Here is a 24,264-nt window from a genome sequence, read left to right as displayed (position 1 = left end):
CAACAGCACTTTTGGCTGTACCTTCAGTCCTTTGGGTCCTGGAGGTCCGTAGCCATCTCTCCCATCAAGCCCCTGATTCAAGCACAAACAATGAAAATAGTTTTAAGGACATTAAATAACTAATAAATGACTGACAAGCAGTTAAGTTGTGCATTAAGTTTTTGTTTTTATTTTTGTTTAAGTGATTTAAAAGTTTATTAAACATGCAGCACAACTGCATCATTATTGCAACACTGATTATCATACTGTTTGTCTGGGAAGGTGAATCCATGGCTTTATACCACCAGTGTTGATAATTGTTAAAGAAACAGGATAGAAGAGCTGTTTGCAAATTTAAGTTTGAGAAGCTTTTTAAATAGACGTACCGGGGGTCCTCTGGGGCCTGCAGATCCAATCCCTCCTTTGATTCCAGAATCTCCTTGTTGACCCTAAACAGGCACACAGTGAACATGATGAGGGTAGGACTAAACATAGTTGGTGTAGTAGTGGTTAGTGAAGGGCAGTGTTGGGAGTAATGCATTAAAAAAGTCATGTAATTACAGTAATGCATTGCTTTTTGCTGTAATGCAGTAATGTACTGTAAGGCATTACCAATGCAATTATTTTTTACTCGGTACAATTCTCAATAACTGAAGTTACTTTGCTTTTTAATCCAAAATTGAGAAATGCTCAATTGGCACCAGAGAAGATTATCTAAGAATTAAAAAAGTAATCTATGCTGGTCCTGGAATTTGATTGCCTTATTTAGATGACTGCAGAAAGGGAATTTGAGTTATCTCTGCCATTCATGCAACAGATCTAACATGGTTAGGCTATACTTCTCATTTCAAGCAGTGAGAATAACTAAAATGTTGCTTTTACAGACAAAGATCATAGCCATTATTCTCAAACTATATGCATTAAGTCTACACCACTGTAAGTGGAAGGAAAGGCAACCAGCAATGATGAGAACCATTTAAAGTCAACATACAATTTCACTATGGCTATATTTTACTATATTAAGTTGTGAGTGACCTTTGGCCTTTGGGGCCTACATTGTCACGTGAGCCATAACTGCAACCATTAAATTGTTCTTTTGTTAGCCTTAAGCCTAGCTCAGTCATTATGCCATACCACATAACCTCCTGCTGTGTAATGAGCTGCATTGAACACATGAAGATCTATTGAGAACACCAAATCCATATTTAATGTTATTTTGGTGAAAGTAATGTAAATGTATTGTAATGCCTTACAATTCAAAGACAGTAATATTGTAATGTAACAAATTACTTTGAGATGACAGTAACAAGTAATAAATAATGCATTACGCTTTTGAAGTAACTTGCCCAACACTGGTGAAGGGATATACTGTCTATGGACAGTAGAATATTTTAATATTTTAATATTCTACTATCCATGTTCTAATTTAAACTTTTACGTGCTACGGTGCACTTATGCGCAGAATTACGTATTAGGATGCCCAACAATTTGCCTGCCCGATTTGTACCAAAGATGTGGCTGAGAGAGATTACGTGGGGAGGAACTGTTATTTCAGTTAGCCTATTAGCTGGTTTGATGCTCAATGAGCTCAATGCAAATCAAACAGGCTAATAGGCTAACTGAAATAAAACCATTCCAATCTCTAGGTATGGTGAAGGGTATGTGATGATGTTGGGCTATTTTAATTCCAAAGGCCAAGGGAACTTTATCAGGATGCATGGTATCCTGGATCCATGAAATAACTGGCCTTTAAAAATACAAATCTGCCTGCCTCTATGGGAATTTAACATAGGGGTGCCAATACTTGTATTTTAAGGAAGAACATTTATTTATTATGATACATTATTCATTCACAAAAAAAATTGGTGTCCTTAAAGGTTGGATATTTCCTCATTTTTTTACTTAAGGCATTAAGATCAATTTCCAAAAGATGATTTTATATTCCTCTTTTTAGTCAACTTTAGCAGAGGTGCCAATAATTCTGGGGACAACTGTAGTTGAAATGCTTAATATACTGTAGGTCTTACATGTCAATGACAGGATCTTGGGAGGAGGAAAATTCATACTGTGATATGCATGTTTACCTTTTAACACATACTATAACTATGTAAAGTGTCAACAAATGGCACAGACATAGAAACATTCAAGGTTGTACCTATTGGTGTTGTAAACTGTGTTGCATTTTGTGGTAAATTTTGTAATTATTGATTTAAAGCCTATATTTGGCATACACAAGTTGTATTATTTGAAGGAAAGATTTGCTTTTGTTGTACTTTTTAAATGTTTTGTAGATGTTAATCTTTTGCAAACAAAATGTAGTTTTGCCCACAATGGCCAGGGTGCTTTGGTTTAGGCCTGTGTGATAATTGTTTTGAAAAAGTGATATCAGAGTTGACATTGACAAAGCATTTGAGAAAAACTGTAAATGATTGGCAAGTGCAACATCAGTCAGCAGGCAAAAACTGTCTCATGCATGAACTAGCAATCATGTGGTGTGTGGGACCATTGACCTAACCCAATGATGTTTATGCTACGGCTCTTTAGGGCCCCATGTGTGTGAAGAGTGTGGATGTGAGCATGTATGTGCATTTGATTTGACTAACTTTCTGTCCCTTTGATCCTGCACCTCCTGGAGATCCTTTGGGACCTGTAGTTCCTGGTCGTCCCTTCAGAGAGAACACATTTTATTACAGTGATTGGTGCTGTTTTCCATATGGCTTCAGGCCATTAGGAGCAATTTGTGGGATTAGACAAAAAAAAATGTATTGGATTAGAATCACCAACTATACTTTTAATGCAGCATAGTGTCATTTTTGCAATTAATCTGCGTTTTTGTTTTAAGCAAATATTCACAGAATAGTGCAACACAACACTCTGTGATTTACAGTGTGGTTATCTTTGACAGTTACCTGAGGTCCAGGTAAACCAGAACTGCCACTTGGCCCTATTAGACCGATAGGACCTCTTGGCCCCTGAAAGACAAATAAATCAGGCATTAATAACCATACAAGGTAAAGACCATAATCATGAGCAATAACAACACTACATGAAATTACATTTCATGTTGAAACTGAAAGCTTTTGCTTAAACGTTTTACTGATGTATCTTTGAGAAATGACGTGTAGAACAGAAACACAAAACAAATTTACTACAGTAAGTTTTAACAGCACGTTTTCATGTCCTGGAGCTTTCATCTGTCTGAAAATGGGACTTTGTATATACATAGTATATCTGACTAAATGAGTGATCATTCCTTTCTTCCTTTACAGTTCATGAACTCCTGCCAGAAGGTCTCCTTCATACTCGTTTTGACAACAAAAGCTTTCTGTACACACAGCATATTCAGTATCGGTGTTTGTATCAAAACACATCAGCAGGCTATTTAATGAGAGGTATTTAAGTATAACTTTCCTCATTTTTCAACAGAAAGTCTAATAGTAAAACTTCTTAACAACAGTTAATTGGTCGTTCTAGATTAATTAAGAATGGAATGAGTTTATTGTCTGCTTCCATTTGTTAAAAACGTATACACAGCATCAACATCAACGCCGTCTTATTGGAATCTACAGTACTTAAGCAGACCCATTGCAAATAGGGCTACAGTATGTACATTTGCAACGTTTGATTATACGTGTAGTCCAACTAGCAGTGTTACCTGAGCGCCTGATGGCCCAGGGCTGCCCTGGATTCCAATATCTCCCGGATCTCCAATTGATCCCTGTAATAAAGCAGATGCACAGCGGTTAAAGTGGGATTTGGCAGGTGGGGGAACCCTAAAATCCAGTGTCAATGCAATGGGGAAAAATGATGAACATATTGAGTATCGTGGTGTAGCAATACTTTTTGGACAAGAATTGTTAGCTTTTTTGTCACCTCTGTACACGCGAAAAATTAACTCACCATTTATTTTAACAATATCATCGCACTACAGTATATCGTTGGTATGAAATAATATATTTATTATTAATTTATCTGAGGTGGCGGAACTGCGCCCCCCCCCCACACACACACACACACTTTAAACCCTGCAGATGCATGATACATTAATCAATTCTAGCAATATTGTTGATAACTATTGGTCAAATTTACCATTATTTCTTTGTGATATTGACATTTGCATAAACAGAACAGACAAGTTGCTCTTTATTTTATACAAAATTGTCTTGCAATCTGACAGCATTCATAAGTACATCTGCATCTAACCTGTTACTAGCTATGTTAAAAACTCCAATACAACATTTAATAATAATAGTTGCAGCAAATTGATACATCGCATTGTTGTGGGAATACAAATAGATGTTATATCTTGCTCAATACTAACTCCAGATACAGTAGTCTCAGACAGGAGACTAGACCATGGATTATCTAACCATGGAATATCTCACATGTCCATAGAATCCATAGTCCATAGAATATCTAACATGCTGATATTACACACCTAAAATCCTTAAAGTCCCTCAGCTATGTAGGCTTGTCTAGAATGTCAAATTTAGATTAGCCATAAATAAAGACTAGGGTAGGTTAAATACTATGGCCCTCTTGTGCTTTCCTGTATTATCACTCAGAGCAGCCTTCCTATAGGACTGGATTAAAATATATCTGTCCGAGACCAGTGTGCATATCTGAATTTGAGACATCTTATGCAAAATTATAGAAGAGAGAATGTCCGCTCAGGCCTGAAGAAGACCCAGACGGGTCGAAACGTTGTTGGTTTTTAATTAAAAGTTTAGAGCTAAACTCTGTTGTTCTCTCTTCTATTACGCTCATATACCTTTGTCCTGCACCTGGCCTAAAGAAAGGTGGGATGTGCACACAACTACCTCACTAAAAATCTTATGCAATGTTGCCTCTTCAACAGCAGTTCAAACTTTACCTTGACACCTGGGTTACCTCTTCTCCCTTGAGGGCCCTTGAAAACAGAAAAAGAATCAAAATCATACCAGTGAAATTGGTGACGCAATAAGACCCAAAGACATTAATGCAATGAGGGGATGATGGGCATACTGTGTTTCCAGCATCCCCTGGTCTCCCTGGCGAACCGTCCGGTCCTGCTTCTCCCTGTAAAAGGAGCAAGAGGCAAAAAGCTGAGTCAGTAGTGCTGTAAATCTATCTACTTTTATTGTGTCAATTTGTATCATGCACCCATGTTACTTCACAAACCTGCATTCCTCTGTGTCCATTCTCTCCTTTTTGGCCTGCTATAGTGTTGTCTGTCCCAGGCTCTCCCTGAACAGAGGGAAAAGGAAATGTTTTGAACAGGAAAAGACACTACATGTAGGTCTTCCAGTGCACCTTGATATTAGACTCAAGATTCACAGAGCCTCTTATATTACACAACATTGATGTAACAAATACAAGTTGTTGCTGCTCTGGCAATTCCCTCAATTAGTTAATGTGACACAGTTGCACATACAGTAGATTTTAGTAACAATGTGTCAATAGCATCACAAAGAACAGTAGTATTCTCCAACCATAGATCACATGGTAACTAATGTTTTGTGCTGCTGTAAGAGAAAATATTAACATTTTTGAATGACCTGTGAGTCAAAATACACATGAAATTCACATGAGTGAGTGATTAAAGCTGACCAAAAGTCAGTAAAACTTACAGGATCTCCTCTCAGACCACGCTGTCCCTTGACACCAGGGTCCCCTCTAATACCACGGCGACCCTGGAACGCACAGGAGGATGAGAGGATATTTCAGATGGAATAATGCCTGTGTTCCAATTTGCATACTTCTATACTAACAATACCTAACATGAATGCACAAGTGCATTCACTTGTGCATTTTTATTCTATCTATAATTTCATTTGCTGGCAAATACATTCCTAAATCTAATGATCATGCTGATTTTGAGGCTGTGTTGAATGAAAATAGGTTCAGTGCATGCAGATGCAATAGACCCATTAGAAAAATACTTTACTGGGCTGCCAGGCTCTCCTCTCTCTCCAGAAGCACCAGCCACACCAGTGACACCCTGTGAAGGATAGATATCAAAATGTTAATGTAAAAACAAGTTAAAATATACATTCCGACTATCATAAAACTACCATAACTGCAGTTTCATTTTGGATGAGTAAAAGATATTGAATGTCTGTTTGTTTCAGCAAAAAGTCTTTGAAAACATTGAAAAAACAGGAAAGTTGAGGCACTCCTGATACATGTAAAAAGCCTTTAATCGGAAATGGCTACATGCTAATGTGTTTCAACTCAACCCCTTTTGAAGAGCACCCTGAATTTTTTGACTATAACAAAAGAAAATTCGACCCAGAGAAGCGTTCCTTCTTCTTTTCTTTCAAAAAAAAAAAGTCTAGTTGAAGAGAATCTGGAGTTATATTACCTGTTCACCATTAACTCCATCCAGTCCATGTTCTCCATCTTCTCCCTGTCAAACAGTAATTGGATCCATGATGCTAAATGAGCTAAGTGGTATTGTCATTAATACAGTTCTGTGTTACATTTATATATTTGGATGTATGTGCTACACAGCACACTGCAGATGTACATTGTGCATTTTTCTTTTTCATTTCATTAATTGAAGATTAAGTGAAAGAAGATCGATTATTTCTGTACTCACTGTATCACCTCTGTAGCCCCTTCCTCCCTGCAAATCCCAGCGACAATGAATGAGATATTTTTTCAGTTTTTACAGAAGACATTTCTTTTCAAAATGTTTTCAAAACTCATTATGCATACGTACCTTTATGCCTCTTCTCCCAGGGCACCCTTGCACTCCTTGAGTCCCATTTGGACCTGGAGGGCCTCTTTCTCCCTAAAGAAAACAAACTGGTGTTTGAAATCTTTATTCTAATTGAACACAACTCTGAAACCAATTTGTTTTTGTTTTTTTTTGTTATTTGTTATTTTCTATTGAAATACATAGACAAGAAAGCTGAAATATTTTACATTAAGTAGTGGCACTTGGCTGCCAGATTAGTTACAAAATGTGACTCCCAAGGTACATTTGAGTTTTAAGACTTAAGTACATTTCAAATACTGTATAGCACTCTGACTGAGGCATCTTACTTCAGTCACTTTAAAGGTGCAGTATGATGCATTTAACGCCATCTAGTGGTGACCTTGCAGTTTGCAACCAATTATATACCTTTTCAAGTGTGTAGGAGAAGCACAGTGGCCATCAAGTGCCATGAAAAAGTGGAAGGCCCTCTTTTAGTGACAGTGTATTACGTATTCCCCCTATTCGCTACATCGCTTTACCACACCCCATTCCATCCCTAGGGGGCAGCCGTGGCCCACTGTGGACTCTGGACTTGTAACCGGAGGTTAGTTGGTTGGTTGCCGGTTCGAGCCCCGACCAGTGGGCTGCGACTGAAGTGCCCTTGAGCAAGGCACCTAACCCCTCACTGCTCCCCGAGCGCTGCCGTTGAAGCAGGCAGCTCACTGTGCCATGATTAGTGTGTGCTTCACCTCACTGTGTGTTCACTGTGTGCTGTTTGTGTTTCACTAATTCACCGATTTGGGTTGGCAGAGACCAAATTTCCCTCATGGGATCAAAAAAGTATATATATATATATATATATATATCCTTAGCCCCCAAAGGCAAACAAACAAACACACACACACTATTTGATTTATACAGATATATAAATATACATGAAAATGACACTTACAGGACCACCCTCTTCTCCGGGATATCCTGCATGACCCTTTGTGCCTGGAGGGCCCTGCACAGATGATGGCCAGCACATTAATTGGAATCACAAAGCAACACAAAGAAAGCACACATATAAAAGAATAATAAATAAATTGATCACGGAAAAATTAATTATACATTAATAATGAATTGATCAAAAATCTGCCTCTCAGTGTGTCCTTGCCTTTTGGCCTGGCGGTCCTCGTGGTCCTCGCATTCCGTCTGGACCACTGCACTTACACATCACACCACAGCACACTCTCTCTGTAGATGTATCCTAAAGAGGTGCAGACAAGACATGGACTTACTGTAAACCCTTCAGCAGGGGAGCTTTTAACATTCTAAAAGAAAATTATGTTCTGCAACAATGCAAGGTTCTAAAATTACATGTTGAATTCAATAAACCTAGTTATTCGTTAGAACGTTCAATTTCCAGCATTCTTGTCACACTGGTGTGATCATACCGGCTGAAGGGTTAAGTAAAGTCAAAAAGTCAAAGAGAAATGACTTATATATACAGACCATATATATATATATATATATATATATATATATATTGTCTGTGTGTATATATATATATATATATATATATATCTATATATATATACACAGACAAGCTGAAGCACGACAGACAACACCACACAGAAATAGTACAATAGTACAAATAGTACACTTTCAGCTGGATCTGCCACCAGCAAATCTTTCTCTTCCAGGGCACACACTATTGTTAGTAAAAGTGTTATATGGGCTCATAGGGAAACACTATAAAAGGAAATGGCTGAATTGTCTACCATGTTCTCTCTTAAAACGAATGTGTTGAAAATAACACAAATTGTGTTTTTTTTGTTTTTTTAAAGGAACCCAGGCTAGTACGACATGTTGGCCTTATAAGATTAACGTTGGCATCAGCTATAAAAAAGGTGGTATAAAAAATTTAGAAAACCTGTTAACTCGTAGGCCGCCATGGTTATGCATGTCTTAATGATTTCCTGGGTAGTGAGTGACGTGAATCGGTTGAACCGGCTAGGTCTTGACAGTAATCCTAAGTGGAACTCTTTACAACAAACCCTCTCATTCTCAGTTATCATTGGCAAGCTGTTGCTGGACAAACATTTTGCCCCACTCTCACTTCCTCTCCTCTCTAATCGTCTTCATTAATATAAATCTCGAGTAGGCCTACCATCCTCCGCGTTATCCTCCTGATTTACGGTGTGCTCAGGTTCACACATCTCTATGTCCATAAAGGGACAATACAGTTTATGTTGTTTCTAACACATTATTTTTAAAAGTGTATGTTGATCTATTAATTTCAATGCTTCATTCAATATAGGCCTATCCAACTAAATGTTATCACCCGGAGAGAAGATACTCTTTTCTAATTGGCTGGTGGGTGGCTATAAATTCTGAATAACCATTATGTAAGGGATAACGGCCGCCGAGGTGTCCCGTTATGGACTTGGCTGAGGAAACTGCCCTCAGCTGATACGTTGGGGAGTTTTTTGCCTCCTCCTCGTCCATTAACTCCGTATAACAGGAAACCTCGGCGGCCGTCATCCCTTACATAATGGACAAGCATAAAACAATAAGTGGCAAGGCACAGAGGGCACAGACCTCTCTGACAATGGGCTCATAATGAAGAACAGGTATGCTTATACTCCTTATGGATCTATATTGAATTACACTAGGTGGCCTACTGTAAGTACAAACCATATGCTATAGACCCTTTCAACAATAAAAACAAAAACAATGCTTGAACGTTCTATTTGGGCCCCAATCTACTTCCTCTGCATTAAGATAACATATGGAATGTTAAAAAGGAAGTCTTGTGGGGCCAACTATGATGCTGATAATGGAACTCTCTTGAAAGGGTCTATATCTATGCTTTATAACCAGCATCTTTTCTGTTGCTGTTGCTTCTTTATAATGTGCCTTATTGTGTGCTATAGTGTTGTTTTGTATTGTTCTGTTTGTAAAATGAACAAAATCCATAATAAATAAATGTTTAAAAAAAAGGTAGCCTACTGTAGGCCTAATGTTTTTTTTTTATCCTGGATCCTGGAGTTGTATTATGTGTTATTTTGAGACATTATTACATTAGTCAATACAATGTATATATACAAAACTAGCTTTCTGTACTGTATGTTGCAAAGATCTGAAGTACTCAAATGGGTTATCTCAGATCTTTTTGAATTCTTTGGATCCCTAAACTGAAGATCACCAGAGGGACACCCAGCCTTACACCCTAGTGGCACTCCTTGCAAAACTGTTCTTAGTTTTCTGCATTTCCCTGAACAATATTGTGTCTTTATAAGCAAGGGATGCCGTGACACAAAAAAATACTGCTCTAGATGACTCGCTGTTGAGACATGCGTATCACAGAGGCAATGTGAAAGTTCTAACCTGTTAATTAACATGGGAAATGAAAAAAAAAAATGCACAGGTATCGTAGCCCTGGTCACTACATAATACAAAAACTTACAAATCCTAAATAATGGAAATTATACAGACAGTGCATAAAAAGCACACAGTTAAGAGGAGTGGTAGCAACAGATTTTCATAAAACGCTTCTTACAATTTGTTTCAGTATGGCACTTTCCACATTATGCATTCCGATGGCAAGAGGTTGCTTATAGCCAAATCCTCGCCCAAACTCAACCAGCTCCAGCTCGTGGGCATTTGTGGCTCCATCCAAAGCCACCGCCAGAAGTGCGTGGACATCTGGTCAGAAAGTAGAGAAGAACAACACGGTAGAAAAAACTGAGTGGATTTGTGAGAGTTTAGTAAAGCTACTGTACGCTCACCCATCATTGTTTCCTCAAAGCTACTGTATGCTGTCTAGACATCCCATCTAGTGGGTTTCATACAACATCCTTCAAGTTTCCAATCCCCCTGGAACTAGGAATGCACCGATTAACAAATTATGTGCCGATACCATGTATAAAATAATCATTTGACCAAGAACTGATGCTGATACTTTGTTAGTTCGTTTACTTTGTTTTTGTTGCCAATTATACCCTTCAGTAAAGTTGAAAGAAAAATATTCATTAACAAAAAAGAACCGAACCATCTTCAAGTCTTTTAAGCCTTCATAGCACAACATTTACCAAGTGCAGAATTGATGCAGCATAACAGATAAACATCAGCCACTGCCATCGGTAAATGTTATAAATGTGCTAATAGCCGATATCAGTCAACAAGGCCGATATTGGCTGATACCGCTGTTGGCTGATTTATCGGTGCATCCCTACCTGGAACAACTCTAAAGGCAACTCCAGACCCATGCAATTTCTTAACCCTATGATACTTCTGAATATTGACAGGATTGAGGAGTTCTGATAGCCTAGAAATCTAGACGCGCCCCTAGCATCAGCAAATTACATTTGCTGCCAGGGCTAGTCTAGCAAGTCTAGTCTTGTGAGCTCCAGAAATCGAAACTCAATCAGGCCAATGTTGTATAGAGTCGTTAGGTGGGCTTAACATAATGAATGATGGCAGAGTTGCAACGGTTTGGCTTGAATTCCCTGTTACTCGAAAACAAACTAGCAGAGCGGTACAAAATATGACCGCCGCCCAATCCAGCACATTTTTTCCACAAAAATAAATCACGCTGAAAGGCCTATATGATTCTAACTGTCTCACTAAATTGCATTATCCACACTCAATTCTCACTGGTATCTGCTAGACAACAAGTACCAAAACATGATTAGTTCATAGATTTCACATGTAAAATTCATTTTATACAACCCCACCCCCATCTTGCCTGTTCATAATTCTGAGAAATTCTTGAATTGTGTGCATGTGTGCGTGTACATGTTTATGTTTATGTGTGTGTGTGTGTGTGTGTGTGTGTGTGTGTGCGTGTGTGCGTGCTTGTGTGTTTGCCTGCGTATGTGTGTTTGTGCATGTGCATGCATGCGTACATATGTCTACTGTGTGAGTATGTGTCATACGTATGATTACTGTGAATGTATGTGTGTACGTGTGTATCTGTTTATGCACATGTGTGCACGTGGAATGGGTTAACATGACCCCTGGAGGCAAACATACGGAAAAAATTGGTCATCCTAGGCCCTACGGTTCTCAAGATATTCACAGAAAACTGTGTCTGCCCTACCCTCCTTTCGGGGGGTCCAGTACAGCGGGGGGGCTACAGATCAAAACAAAAAACGATGGTTCCATGCTATCCATGTGGGGTTACATGCCCACCAAGTTTCGTGTACCCCGGTCTTTCAGTGTCCCGGGAATCCTTGTTGGTGTACGGTCACTAAATGTACACATACATTATTTTATTGTAAGGCCCCCCATGAACGAAAGTTCACAAAACTTGGCATGCATTCGGAGGGTGTCATAATGATCCTACACTTTTAATTTCATGCAGTTTTGACCATGTCAGCCAGAGATATTGTGATGAAAACACCTAATTTTTTGCTTTTTAATTTTTAACTAGGTGGCGCTATACATGAAATAAGTGGTAATGGGATGGGTTGACATGCCCCCTTAAGACCAACATACAAAAAAAAGGTGGACCTCCTAGGCCCTACGGTTCTCGAGATATTCACAGAAAACTGTCTCCGGCCACCTACAGGCCAGTTGGTGTATACTGTAGTAACATAAATTAATTTATTGTGTGGCCCCCCATGAACGGAATTCCACGAAACTTGGCGTGCATTCAGAGGGTGTCATAATGATCTTACACTTCCAATTTTGTGCAGTTTTGACTATGTTAGGTCACAGATACCTGCGATTACCTCATTTTTAATTTCGTGCAGTTTTGACCATGTCAGCCAGAGATATTGTGATGAAAACACCTAATTTTTTACTTTTTTGTGTTTAACTAGGTGGCGTTATACATGAAATGAGTGGTTATGGAATGGGTTGACATGGCCCCTTGAGATCAACATACAAAAAAAAATGGTCCTCCTAAACCTTACGGTTCTCGAGATATTCACAGAAAACTGTGTCTGCCCTACCCTCCTTTCGGGGGTGCAGTCCAGCGGGGGGGCTACAGATCAAAACGAAAAACGATGGTTCCATGCTATCCATATGGGGTTACATGCCCACCAAGTTTCGTCTACCCCGGTCTTTCAGTGTCCCGGGAATCCTTGACGGAAATTTGGACATGCGAAAAAGGGAAAAAAAAAAAAAAAAAATCTGACTAAACCTAGTCTGCGCGGCGGTCATAATAAGATGGATGTTGCTGTTGGCAAACAGTGTGACACGAGTTAAGCTTTTATTAAGTTGGCAAACGTTTGAACTAGCCAACTAGCTCCGCTGGTGGGAAACGCATGGGACTCATAGCGCTGCCGCTGTCCTATTGCGTGCAGAGGGAATTTGAAAGACAACTGATTATCCCGCCCCTCGGACTGAGCACTGCGAACGGTGAGTGCCCAGACCCTACATTTGAATGTGGGTCTGGCTCGTCAGGCTAGAGTTCTGACAATTCCATCAAGGAATTCTTGCAACATTCTTCCGGCTGGGTATTGCCTGCAACCTCACGATAAGATACTTTACTTATCACAATACAGAGGCCACAATACAATTCATATTGCAATACATGTTAATTCTGAATGATGATCATACTGTATCCAACACAGAATTAGGTCTTGTGAAGAGTCTTCAGGGTCAAGTTTGGCTTTCCTTCTAAAATGTAGCTTGATTATAATGTTATGTATGTCTGCTCCACAAATGTGCAGTATGTTAAAAATCCATATTTGAAGACATACCGCTATTTCTCAGAGATTCAGACTCTATCTGAAGCATCTCAACGGGATCATCAAGCCCATCAGTGAAGATGATCAGCACCTACATTTTTTTAAAGAAAACACAGTGCAATTATTAATGTGCATGCAGCTCAAATGCCATATGACATCTTCTGTGAGCCAGTCGAGCAAAAGCAGGCTCAGAGGAACAGCTCTATTCACCTTACACAGGCGGCAGCCATTGTAAACCAAAACGAGACTGCAGGGTACACAAACCATAGAATTGTTGTATTATATGCATTAATGCATTAATGACATACTGTAGGCAGTGTACCCTGTAGCCTCGTTTTGGTTTACACAATGGCCACTGCCTGAATAAGGTGAATCGAAGGGTGACTACAACAAGCAAAAACAAAGGCCATTTATTTGGTGCAGTGTGCAACTGTGCTATCTAAACCATCACATGACTCCAAAGCCAGATTTTGTATGTAGTTGCTGTTTTTAAAAGATATAGAAGAGATAGATAGATAGATAGAGATAGAGAAGAAACTGAGTGGTTTTAGTGCATTTGTAATCATAGCCATGTACTATGAGTAACAGAGGTCAGTACTATTATTAGGCATTATGTATAAACATTGTATATCATTAATGTGATATATATTCTCTTGCTTACTGTTTGGCATGCTTACCTTCACACCAGCAGTTGAAGTGCTGAACATATCTTTAAAGGACCTCAGCAGCTGTGCATTGAAGGCCAGGTCCTCTACTGTCTGCAACGCCAGCACCTTTGTCATCACATCTTTGCTGACTGTTTCAAAGTTGAATTTATCTAGCACCTTGCCCTCTTTAGAGACTAGACGGAAGCCGATGTGTGCCTCGATAGTTTGGCCCTGTGCACAACACAGGTTGGGTAGTGAGGGGATGCGTTCAGCAATCTCAAGTAGGTAATTCTGCAGTTTCACTTGTGTACTGAATAGTGATGGTTTGGGCCTGTTGGAAATATCAAACCCAATGCCGATGTCCACAGAGCAAATGAAGGCTGAAGAAAAATCAAAGTACAGTACATGTTAATATTATCTATGGGGAAAAAAAACAATTTTACAAGGAGATAGTAAAGATTAAAATTGTGAAGTATCATAACATTTGATCAAACATCTTACGCGAGGTTGCTAGAGGCCTGCAAACAGTTTCCACCACTTTTGACTTGATTTGTTCAAGGACACGAAAGTCGTTCACGATGAAGACCCTCTCTGCAGTGCCAGCAATCTGAATCAGCTCATCCCTGTGGATATTGCCCACTCCAATGACATACACATCAACGTGCATGGCTCTGAGCAACATTGCCTCTTCTTTCACTTCATCCTGTGAGTCGCCATCGGTAATCACAATAAGGTTCTGTGAGACACCCTTGTTTTTCCGGCTGCCATTTGCTGTCTGGAAGAACCGCTTCCTGGTGAACTCAAGGGCCCTTCCGATATATGTGCCTTGTCCAATTTGATCAATGGCATCAATTTTAGCGTGTGCTGTGGCTTCACTGTCAACCTCGTTGAGGTGGAACTCTTTCTTGGGGAAAACGCTGAACTGGGCTAGGGCCACCTGCACAGCCTCTGGTTTGATGTAGAAGCTGCTCACCACCTTTTTCATAAACGTCTTCATGATGGCAAAGTCAGTGGCACTGATGCTGCCGGAGCTGTCCGTCAACATGACCAGGTCTACCTCCTTTTTCTCACATGCTAAAGAAAAATCATAATTTGCTCACTTTCACATTAGAAATGACTTTTGAATTTAGTTCATGTGCTTGCAATCTGGCAACCTACATGATGTTACTGCAAGAATATACTCTTATATTAAAACTAAGAAAAGTTAACACACACACACACACACACACACACACACAATCTGAGCAGTCTAGATCCAGGCCTGCTTGCAATGATTTTTTAGTACCAATGACATTCATTCATATAGCTTCAGTGAGCATTGATAACAATAAGCATGGTCTCAATACTCTTTTTAGACACCAAGGCCTCTAGAACATGCACAAAGTTGACAGTAGTACAGATAAAACTAAGTAAGAAGAAACCTTTAGCAGAACCCAGCTGACATGGGGGCACCTGAGACTATTTAATTTAAAAAAAGGACTTACGTGGTTTGATGTCTTTACAAAGCTCACTGGAGATGTTCTTGTGCACGACCTCCAAAGCATCATAGTCACTCACATAAAACACCCTTCTTCTGTCTCCTCCAGTCATGATCTGCAGCTCACTCTCTGTGGCACCTGCCACACCAATGGCATATATCATGATCCCATAACTCAGGATCTCTTTAGACCACACAGGCAGCACAACAGGATCTGTGGCTGCTCCATCAGTAATGATGAAAAGGATCTGAGTTACGTCCTGCTCGCGACGGCCACCATGTTGTTTTCCAAAGTAGTCCAGTGTGTAGCGAAGCGCAGCACCTGTGTAAGTGTTTCCACCTGGTTTTCTAATGGTTGTTATGGCCGTTCGTACCTCCTTTGCGGTAGTGTACTGATTCAGAGTGAACATGGACTCTGCGTCGTCCGAGTAGACGATGGCACCAAACCGGACCAGGTTCTTTCCAACATTCGTGCTATTCACAAGTGAGGTCATAAAGCGTTGCATGCTCTTGTATTGATCCGCACTAATACTGCTGGAGCCATCGACAAGGAAGATCATGTCTGCCACCTCTGTCCTTGTGCAATCTAAAAGGGAGTAGACACAAAACAGTTGTGTGTGTGTGCATGAGAGATATTGTGTCTGTGTGTGTGTGACAAAGTATTGCTTGGGAATACAATTGCATGTTAATGTACTAGGGCTGCATGATTTGGGGAAAATTTGTACCTGTGATTTGTCTGACAGATATTGCGATTACGATTTGCTATATGATTTTTGAATGTGAATGATCTGATTCAGTTCAATATTCCAAATGTCATATTGCGATTACGACTACGATTGTAATAATTGTGCAGCCCTATATTGCACACAGACATTTTGTATAACAGCAATGTCACTGGACAAAAATCATATGTAGACAGTTTCTTGGATTAATCCTAATCCTTGACCAAAAGGATGAAATATCCTTTAGTGAAGTTATTCATTGTTTTTGTTCAGTCTACCCTTAATTCATGTATGGGAAAACATGTGTGTAGATTTTTACTTTTATAGTTGATTCAATGACTATGAAGGGAAGAAGAAAGGACAGAAGAAAGATTAGAGAGATAAGAAATTGTTCAGGTGCTCTTTCTTTTTTGGACAAAAGCAATATATTTTCTGTCTCATTTAAAGCATTGTTCATCTCTCTGTGGACTGCAATCACTTACTAGTGTCAGGATGACAGATCTTATAGAAGATCTTATCCTCCAAAAACTTGAGGCCATCAAAGTCTCTCTCTGTATACACCCTGTCTGTGATGCCACTGATTTCATTCAGCTGGGTTATATTGGCGCTGTCCACACCAATGGAGTAGATGATAATATTTTTGTCCCTCAGAGCCTGCGCAGGCAACTTAACGGCATCTTGGGCTTCACCATCTGTGATGACGATCAGGATCTTTGGGACATTGAGGCGCCCGCCCCTTGAGGTGTCAAAGTACTGGGAGGTAAAGCTGAGAGCTTGACCAGTCAGAGTTCTCCCACCCAGTTGCTTCATGGAGTTCACTTTCTGCACAAGGTCAGTTTGGGTTTGGGGGCTGTCAAGAGAAAACTCCTCCTTCTGGACGGTGCTGAACTGCAGCAACCCCATGCGCACAGAGTCTGGCCCAATGACCGACCGCGTAATTGTGTTGTTGATGAAAGCCTTCATCATGAGGAAGTCTGCAGGGTGAATGCTTCCAGAACTGTCCACCAGAAATATGACATCAGCCAGCATTTCCTTGCATGCTGCATGGGACAAATCAGAGCTTAGTCAAACCAATTTACAGTCCAAAGAACACAATTTGAAAATATTTATATCAAGTCATATACTTCAATCATAAAAACACATTTGGTTCACCTGCTTCAGTGCATATTTGTGTCACGATATCATTCTTCAGTGGTCTAAGTGCATCAAAGTCATTGACCAAGAACCTCCTCTTCGGATCACCGCAAATGTCCAGCAGCTCGGCGTTATTGGCATCCTTCACCCCAATGGCATAAATGGTGATGTCCTGTTGGCGTAATCTCTTTGCTGCCCTTTTCACAACTTCATTGTCATGTGACTCCCCATCTGTTATTACAATGAGGTACCTGGGTACCTTACCCCCACGACTCTTTTCAGCCTCGTCAAAATACGGGCTCATAAAATTTAAAGCGGCACCTGTATAAGTGTCACCTCCAGTTTGTTCGACAGCATCCATAGCCTTCTCCAAAGACTTTTTGTCTGTGTAATCGGCCAGGTTGAACTCCAGGCTAGGACTGGTTGAGAACTTTGCCAGACCAACACGTACCTGTTTTGGTCCAATAGGAAACATCCGTATGAATTCCAAAACAAATGTTTTCATTCGGTCAAAATCCTCATAGGCAATGCTGGATGAGTGGTCAATCAAAAAAAAGAAATCTGCTTCCTCTGTTTGGACACAGTCTACAAGACAAAAAGCACACAGAACATAATTACAATAAAAATACACAATCCTGGGACGATTTACATTTTATTTCATGTAAATTTATCACTTTCAAGCACTGCTGGAGACACTGACCTTTTTTCTTGGGTGGTGGTGTGGGTGGTTTCGTAATCTCACGGCAAATTCTTTTAGTCAGATTTGCTTCCATTGACTTAAGTTTCACAAAATCATCAATGGATACCACATAGTTCCTAACTGGGTCAGTGGCTATCTTTCGCAGTTCATTCATAGATGCATTTTTAATACCCACTGCATAGACTTTAACTCCTAAATCACGCAATTTCAGAGCTGGACCACTGACGTTATCGTGAGACACACCGTCTGTGATTATTACAGCAATCTGTTGCACACCACTGTCACGCCGGCTGCCCCTCTCCTTGGTAAACATGTTGTTCGTTGCAAATGTCAGAGCTTTCCCTGTGTATGTATTGCCCCCATGGTATGGTAGCAGCTTTATGCTCTGCAAAGTATCGAATTTATTATCATATGTGTTCAAGTAGAACTCGGGTCTCGGGTCATCGCTGTAAGTGGCTAAGCCCACCCTCACACCCTTTGAGCTGATATCAAGGTCTTTGAGGATTCTTGCCATGAATGCCCGCATCAGCTGGAAGTTGTTTACTGAAGCATGATTAATGCTGCTGGATTCATCCACAATGAACACAATGTCTGCTACTTTGGCTGTTGTACACTCTGAAACACAGATGGCAAGATGGCATTAAATGAAAAAGTAAACAGTGCATATAAAGCCAGATATAATAAACAAACAATTCAGTTATAGAAACCAACGTCTAAATTAATTTACTAAAAAAAGGTTTGGGTTTGTTGGTGAATGCAATACTAATATTAGCCAGCAGAGACTGCTAACTGCTAGCATACTATCAAAGCGATCCACACAGAAAGAACAAAGTGTGTGTCTGTGAGGTACAGCTTTTGTTTTGTGATTTCTTCACTATGTATGGTAAAACTGGAATGTATATTTCAGACAAATAAATCATTATAAATACATTTTAACACTACTTGCCAGTTTTAACAGTGGCATCAGCAGTCTCGTCAACAGCAGCCTTGATGTCTGTTATCGTCTGTTGAGTTGATTGTCCAAAATAGATATAAGGGTCTGTTGCAATGGTCTGAAGCTCCACTCTGTCAGCTTGGCCAAGCCCAACAGTAAGTAAAGTCACGCCTTGTGCTTTAATAACTCGTGACGCTTTGATCACATTGTCATCTGATTTCCCTGATGTTATGAGCACCAAATAGGGTTTAAATCCACGGGCTCCATTCTCCGAAGTGAAAAAATTATGGCGGGCATGGGTTATTGCCTCTCCAGTGTTACGCGTCCGACTTCCCGTCAATCTCCATCTTTTCAAATATTCCACGATATCAGATCTTGCGGTGAACTGGTTCATCTTGAAATCCACTTTGACAGTATCACCAAACTGAGCCAGGCCCATTCGATTGCCGTCTATGTTTATGTTGAGTTGATTAGAAAGTCGAATAAGCATTTGTTTTATGACCTGAATCTGTGACTGAGCCGAACTGTCCACAAGGAAGAAAATATCAGCATATTTTGGTGTTAGATCTGAAACAAGGTATAAAAGAGAGGACTTAATAAACCAATTTGATAAAATCATACATTAGACGCAGTTGGAAGGAACAATGGAATTGTATTAATATTAAATAATGTATATTTTTAATGTTGCTAATATCGAGGCCAAGTTGATCTGTAGGTGTCAAAGCATTAAGAAAATAATACACTTTACCCTCTGTTTGGATATTCACAGCGGTGCAAACGGTTTTCTGCATACGGTCTATTACATTCCGCAGCTCCTGGTAGTTGTTGATGCCTACCAAGAAGCGCTTACTAGGTTTGTTGGCAACAGATTGCAGCTGTTTGGCATCATAGTTGCCAACACCAATGGCGTAGATGACAATCCCCATTCTCCGCAACATTAGGGCTGGTCCTGCCACGTCATCAGAGGATTCACCGTCTGTGATCACAATGGCAATCTTTGGGACGTTAGCTCGGCTGCCTCCGTCTGGAGTAAAGTACTTATCTTGAAGGAAGGTGAGGCCCTTTCCCAAATAAGTTCCTCCTTGACGGAACTGGAGCTGGGCAATTTTATTAAGTACATCTCTGACGTTGTCATGATCCTTCAGCAGGAACTCCTGGTACGTGTCATCAGTGAACTGAGCTAGGCCTATGCGCACTTTGTCTGATGCTACAGTAAGTCCACTCACAAATGATTGAAGGAATTGCTTCATCTGATTAAAGCTATCCACACCAATGCTACTTGAGCCATCCACAAGGAACACAATGTCAGCAACAGTTGCCTGTTGACAATCTGAAACGATAAAAAGATAAATAAATTAATATTTATTTGCAAGTTGAGCACTAGAGATAGCAGAGGATTTAGCAACCCAAGTATTGACATCAGAATGCCATTTAAAATTAAGTACACAAAATGTTTCTCTTAACTTCTTTACTTTCTTCTTTACATGTTAATTTAGATAGATAGATAGATAGATACTTTATTGATCCTCAAGGGGAAATTTAATTTAATTCCTCTCTACTACGCCTGGTATTTGTACTTGCAAGATAACACACAACCTTCAAATGCGCACGACCTTCAAATGCTGGTTTCTGTCTAATAATTAAGTGAATTGCACTACCTGTAGGAACCTGTATGGTCTGCCGTTTGGCCTCCTCCACGGTGGTACACAGCACCTGGACGATGTTCTGAGAGATGCCCTGAAGAGCGCTGAAGTCAGAGACGCTGTACACATGCTGGTCATGGGGCTCGGTGGCAATCTCCTTTAGCTGTTCCTCGTCCGCATCTTTGATGCCGATGGCGTAAATGGTGATGCCCTGATTCTTCAGGTCCTTGGCATGTGGTTCAACGTTGTCCTGTGACTGGCCATCTGTGATGACCACAGCAATCTGGGGCACATTCTCTCCGGCACGGCTTCCTGCTCTTTGCACAAAGTGCTCCTTCAGAATGAAGTCCAGTCCCTTGCCAGTCATTGTACCGCCACCCTGGTACGGCAGCTTGTCAATGTACTCGAGAATCTCTTGTTTATTCTGATAGGTGTTAAGGTTAAACTCTGTGCGGGGAGTGTTGCTGTATTGCGCCAGGCCAATGCGGACATGATCTGGAGCCACATCAAAGCTGGCTACCAGACTGTGGAGGAACTCCCGGATACGCTGGAAGTTCTCTGATCCAATACTCCAGGAGCCATCAACCAGGAAGACAATATCAGCCACAGCCTCCTGTGTGCATTCTGGGAGAAAGATTCATTCTCATCAGTGAAAGAAAATCAATCCGATTGACAGACAGTTGTCATACTCAAATTGTTACCAGAAAGTGTCAGAAAGTTCCTGATAACCATAAGGCATCTGTTTTGTTTCAGAGATACATTTACCTGTTTTTTGTGATGCACTCAGGAGAAAACAAGATGCTGCGATCATGGCACCAAAAAGAACACAAGTCTTTGCCATGTTCACAGCGTTTCTGAAAGCCTGAAATAAATAACATGTAAAAGACAATGACTTTGTGTAAAGAAGTTACTTGTATTTCAACTGACGACAGACCATGGTAGCCATCAACATGGCTTTGCAAAAGATAGCCATCCCTTAAAGCACAATTCATTTCCATTCTTTCTCTAAGCTGTAAGATGGAAAGCACATGGCATGCGCTGTGGGCCTGGAGAGAACAGAGAGGAGAACTGAGAGGACAGCAGATGGAACGACAGCTATGTGATGTAGAGAAAGTAATATTTGTGTAAAAACCAGCACTCACAATGTGAACAATGCATAGAATAGAACAGCACCCACATTGTGTGCAATGCACAATTTAGTGTAGCTTTATGCAAATAATTTCAGTGATGTCTTCACTGTATTGTTGTCTGTATTGTTTTGTTTGATGATGAGTAACAAATATTGCCTCAAATGTTCTGTGTTCTGTGCAGTCTATGTACTTTGACTCTTTTCTTTGCTGTGGTTAGGGTGACCAGACGTCCGGAAAAATTCGGGACAGTCCCGAAATGCAATTGGTTGTCCTGAATCCCGAATCCTGTCCTAATTGTAGCGAAAACTGTAGCCTAATAAGATAAGAGTCTTGAGTATGCTATTGTCTGATAGAACTTTTCATTCATGGTGGTTGGCAGCTCATTGCCTGCAGCAGTCCTGTATTTGTAGAAAATTGATAACACGCATTGATAATAAGCTAATAATAATAATAAGACAATAAGACTTGTAACCGGAGGGTTGCCGGTTCGAGCCCCGACCAGTGGGCCGTGGCTGAAGTGCCCTTGAGCAAGGCACCTAACCCCTCACTGCTCCCCGAGCGCCGCCGTTGAAGCAGGCAGCTCACTGCGCCGGGATTAGTGTGTGCTTCACCTCACTGTGTGCTCACTGTGTGCTGTTTGTGTTTCACTAATTCACCGATTGGGTTAAATGCAGAGACCAAATTTCCCTCGCGGGATCAAAAAAGTATATATACTTATATACTTAATTTTCATTCATTATTGACATGGAGGCTCAGTCTGGTGTCCTGATGAACACGCCGCTAAAAAAAACACAAACAAGTGTGCAGATTGCAGCAGTGAGGACAGGAAAAGTGCAGGAAGCCACGAGAAGGAGTGATTGGTCTTATAATGATTGTTGCTGATGTCTGGCTTACACAAAGCTACAACAACACAATCATTATGTTTTCTTAATGACCGACAGTTTAGTTTATAGATAAAAAAAAATGGCATAAAAAGATTTTTGGTGCAGTTTTGTAATTCATCTACGTGTAACACCCTCCGTCCCTGTCCCGAATTTCACCCGGGTCATCTGGTCACCCTAGCTGTGGTGCTATCACAGTCAAAATTAAACAGCATAAATACCGAATAGAAATTCCAGTGTCTGATTACATTTGACATACTATATCCAGAGCCGGACAGTAACGGAGTACATTTACTTGAGTACAGTACTTGAGTACTATTTTGAGGGACTTTAAGAGTTGTACTTTACTCGAGTATCATTTTTGGGGAGTACGATGACTTTACTCAAGTACATTTGAGAGGCAAATATTGTACTCTTTACTCCACTACATGTCTATCTATAACCGTGAGTACCCGTTACTTCTTCTAAAAAAAAAGGAAAAAAGAAAAATCTCGGAAACCCTCAATTTGTTGTTTCCCTCTCAAACGTGATTGGATTGTGCAGGCGCCACTGATTGGGACAGCCTATCAGCAATTACCTTCAGCTTTCCGCCAAAGTCAACTCCATGGTCAGATTTAGATAGGAGACGAAACCATGGACGAAACAATGGATGAAGACGCAGAAGGTTACTGGATGCCGGGAATGTGCCAACCCGTGGCCCCACCTCGCCAGACTATTTCAATTTGCTGAACAAGTTAATGATAGTTTTCGTTTCAATTACAAAATAGTATTTTGTATTTGAAATACATATTTTAAATACATGTATATATAAATACTGCCCATCTCTGGCAACATGGTAAAAAGATGAAATTTTACTTTCAATTTCTTTTACATTCTCCACATTAACATTAACATCATAACTCCATGTAGGACATTTCTGTACATAAATGTAAGCACTGTGGCAGTAGTAATGCAATATTTAGAAAATGTACTCTTGATATTCAAGTACTTTTAAAAACAAGTACTTCAGTACTTTTACTTAAGTAGACATCTGACTGTTGTACTTTTTTGTACTGATCTGTACTTTTACTCAAGTAATGAAGCTGTGTACTGTCCGCCTCTGACTATATCTTCACATCTCATGATACTACCCAAAGCTATGGCACATTCACAATGTTTGTTGATGATGGTGGTGATTTTTAATACAGTACATTGTACAAGTTCGTTGCATAGAAGCTGGTTAATTAATTATGTCAGAAGAGCACATTGCACAAGTCAGTATTACAGGCCGTATGTCACACACCATCTCTCTGTGATGAGTGCATCTGTGGTTCCATTGTCAATACTAAACAGCTGCCAGGACTCCTACATGGTCACCAACTCAGGAAGCTATCATGGTAACAAATGACGTGTCGGTCAGAGGCCACATGGAAGCCATTAAATCTGCGTTAAATCAGAGAAGAAGGCACAGAGGTGTTCTCTAGTCTAGAGTATCTCCAGAGTCCTCAGCAGTGTTGGTACTAAAATTTCAGGTCTATTCAGTTGGGCACTTCTCTCACTCCATGGGGGGTTCCCCTGTATCAAGCAGCTAGGCTTGGCATTGGAGAGGTCTTCTAGAGCAGTGTTTCTCAAAGTGTGGTCCGGGGACCACTGGTGGTCCGCAAGCTAGC

At 40.3% G+C, this 24,264-nt stretch overlaps 1 protein-coding gene across 5 annotated transcripts in view; it reads right to left on the bottom strand.

The window, feature by feature from the left end:
- Positions 1-24,264, bottom strand: part of LOC121720489 (collagen alpha-6(VI) chain-like) — a 44,421-nt gene that overhangs the window by 15,484 nt on the left and 4,673 nt on the right. For all 5 annotated transcript variants that reach the window (XM_042106623.1, XM_042106620.1, XM_042106624.1 and 2 more), the window contains 27 exons: positions 21,370-21,466; positions 20,620-21,228; positions 19,710-20,291; positions 18,974-19,528; positions 18,028-18,642; positions 17,346-17,912; positions 16,676-17,233; positions 15,479-16,057; positions 14,496-15,068; positions 14,025-14,374; positions 13,360-13,438; positions 10,209-10,354; positions 7,821-7,913; positions 7,614-7,667; positions 6,683-6,754; positions 6,560-6,586; positions 6,323-6,367; positions 5,906-5,959; positions 5,589-5,651; positions 5,140-5,205; positions 4,984-5,037; positions 4,853-4,888; positions 3,635-3,697; positions 2,889-2,951; positions 2,583-2,645; positions 366-428; positions 22-72 (listed from right to left, as the gene is read on the bottom strand). In XM_042106623.1, the coding sequence (XP_041962557.1) occupies positions 22-72; positions 366-428; positions 2,583-2,645; positions 2,889-2,951; positions 3,635-3,697; positions 4,853-4,888; positions 4,984-5,037; positions 5,140-5,205; positions 5,589-5,651; positions 5,906-5,959; positions 6,323-6,367; positions 6,560-6,586; positions 6,683-6,754; positions 7,614-7,667; positions 7,821-7,913; positions 10,209-10,354; positions 13,360-13,438; positions 14,025-14,374; positions 14,496-15,068; positions 15,479-16,057; positions 16,676-17,233; positions 17,346-17,912; positions 18,028-18,642; positions 18,974-19,528; positions 19,710-20,291; positions 20,620-21,228; positions 21,370-21,445 (6,156 nt within the window). In that variant the 5' untranslated portion in view covers positions 21,446-21,466. The remainder of the gene's footprint in view (positions 1-21; positions 73-365; positions 429-2,582; positions 2,646-2,888; positions 2,952-3,634; positions 3,698-4,852; positions 4,889-4,983; positions 5,038-5,139; positions 5,206-5,588; positions 5,652-5,905; positions 5,960-6,322; positions 6,368-6,559; positions 6,587-6,682; positions 6,755-7,613; positions 7,668-7,820; positions 7,914-10,208; positions 10,355-13,359; positions 13,439-14,024; positions 14,375-14,495; positions 15,069-15,478; positions 16,058-16,675; positions 17,234-17,345; positions 17,913-18,027; positions 18,643-18,973; positions 19,529-19,709; positions 20,292-20,619; positions 21,229-21,369; positions 21,467-24,264) is intronic.

This window comes from Alosa sapidissima, chromosome 10, assembly GCF_018492685.1.
Source record: "Alosa sapidissima isolate fAloSap1 chromosome 10, fAloSap1.pri, whole genome shotgun sequence".
Taxonomy (NCBI): Eukaryota; Metazoa; Chordata; class Actinopteri; order Clupeiformes; family Clupeidae; genus Alosa; species Alosa sapidissima.
Note: the sequence above shows the minus strand (reverse complement) of the source record. Positions and strands in the feature narration are given on the sequence as shown.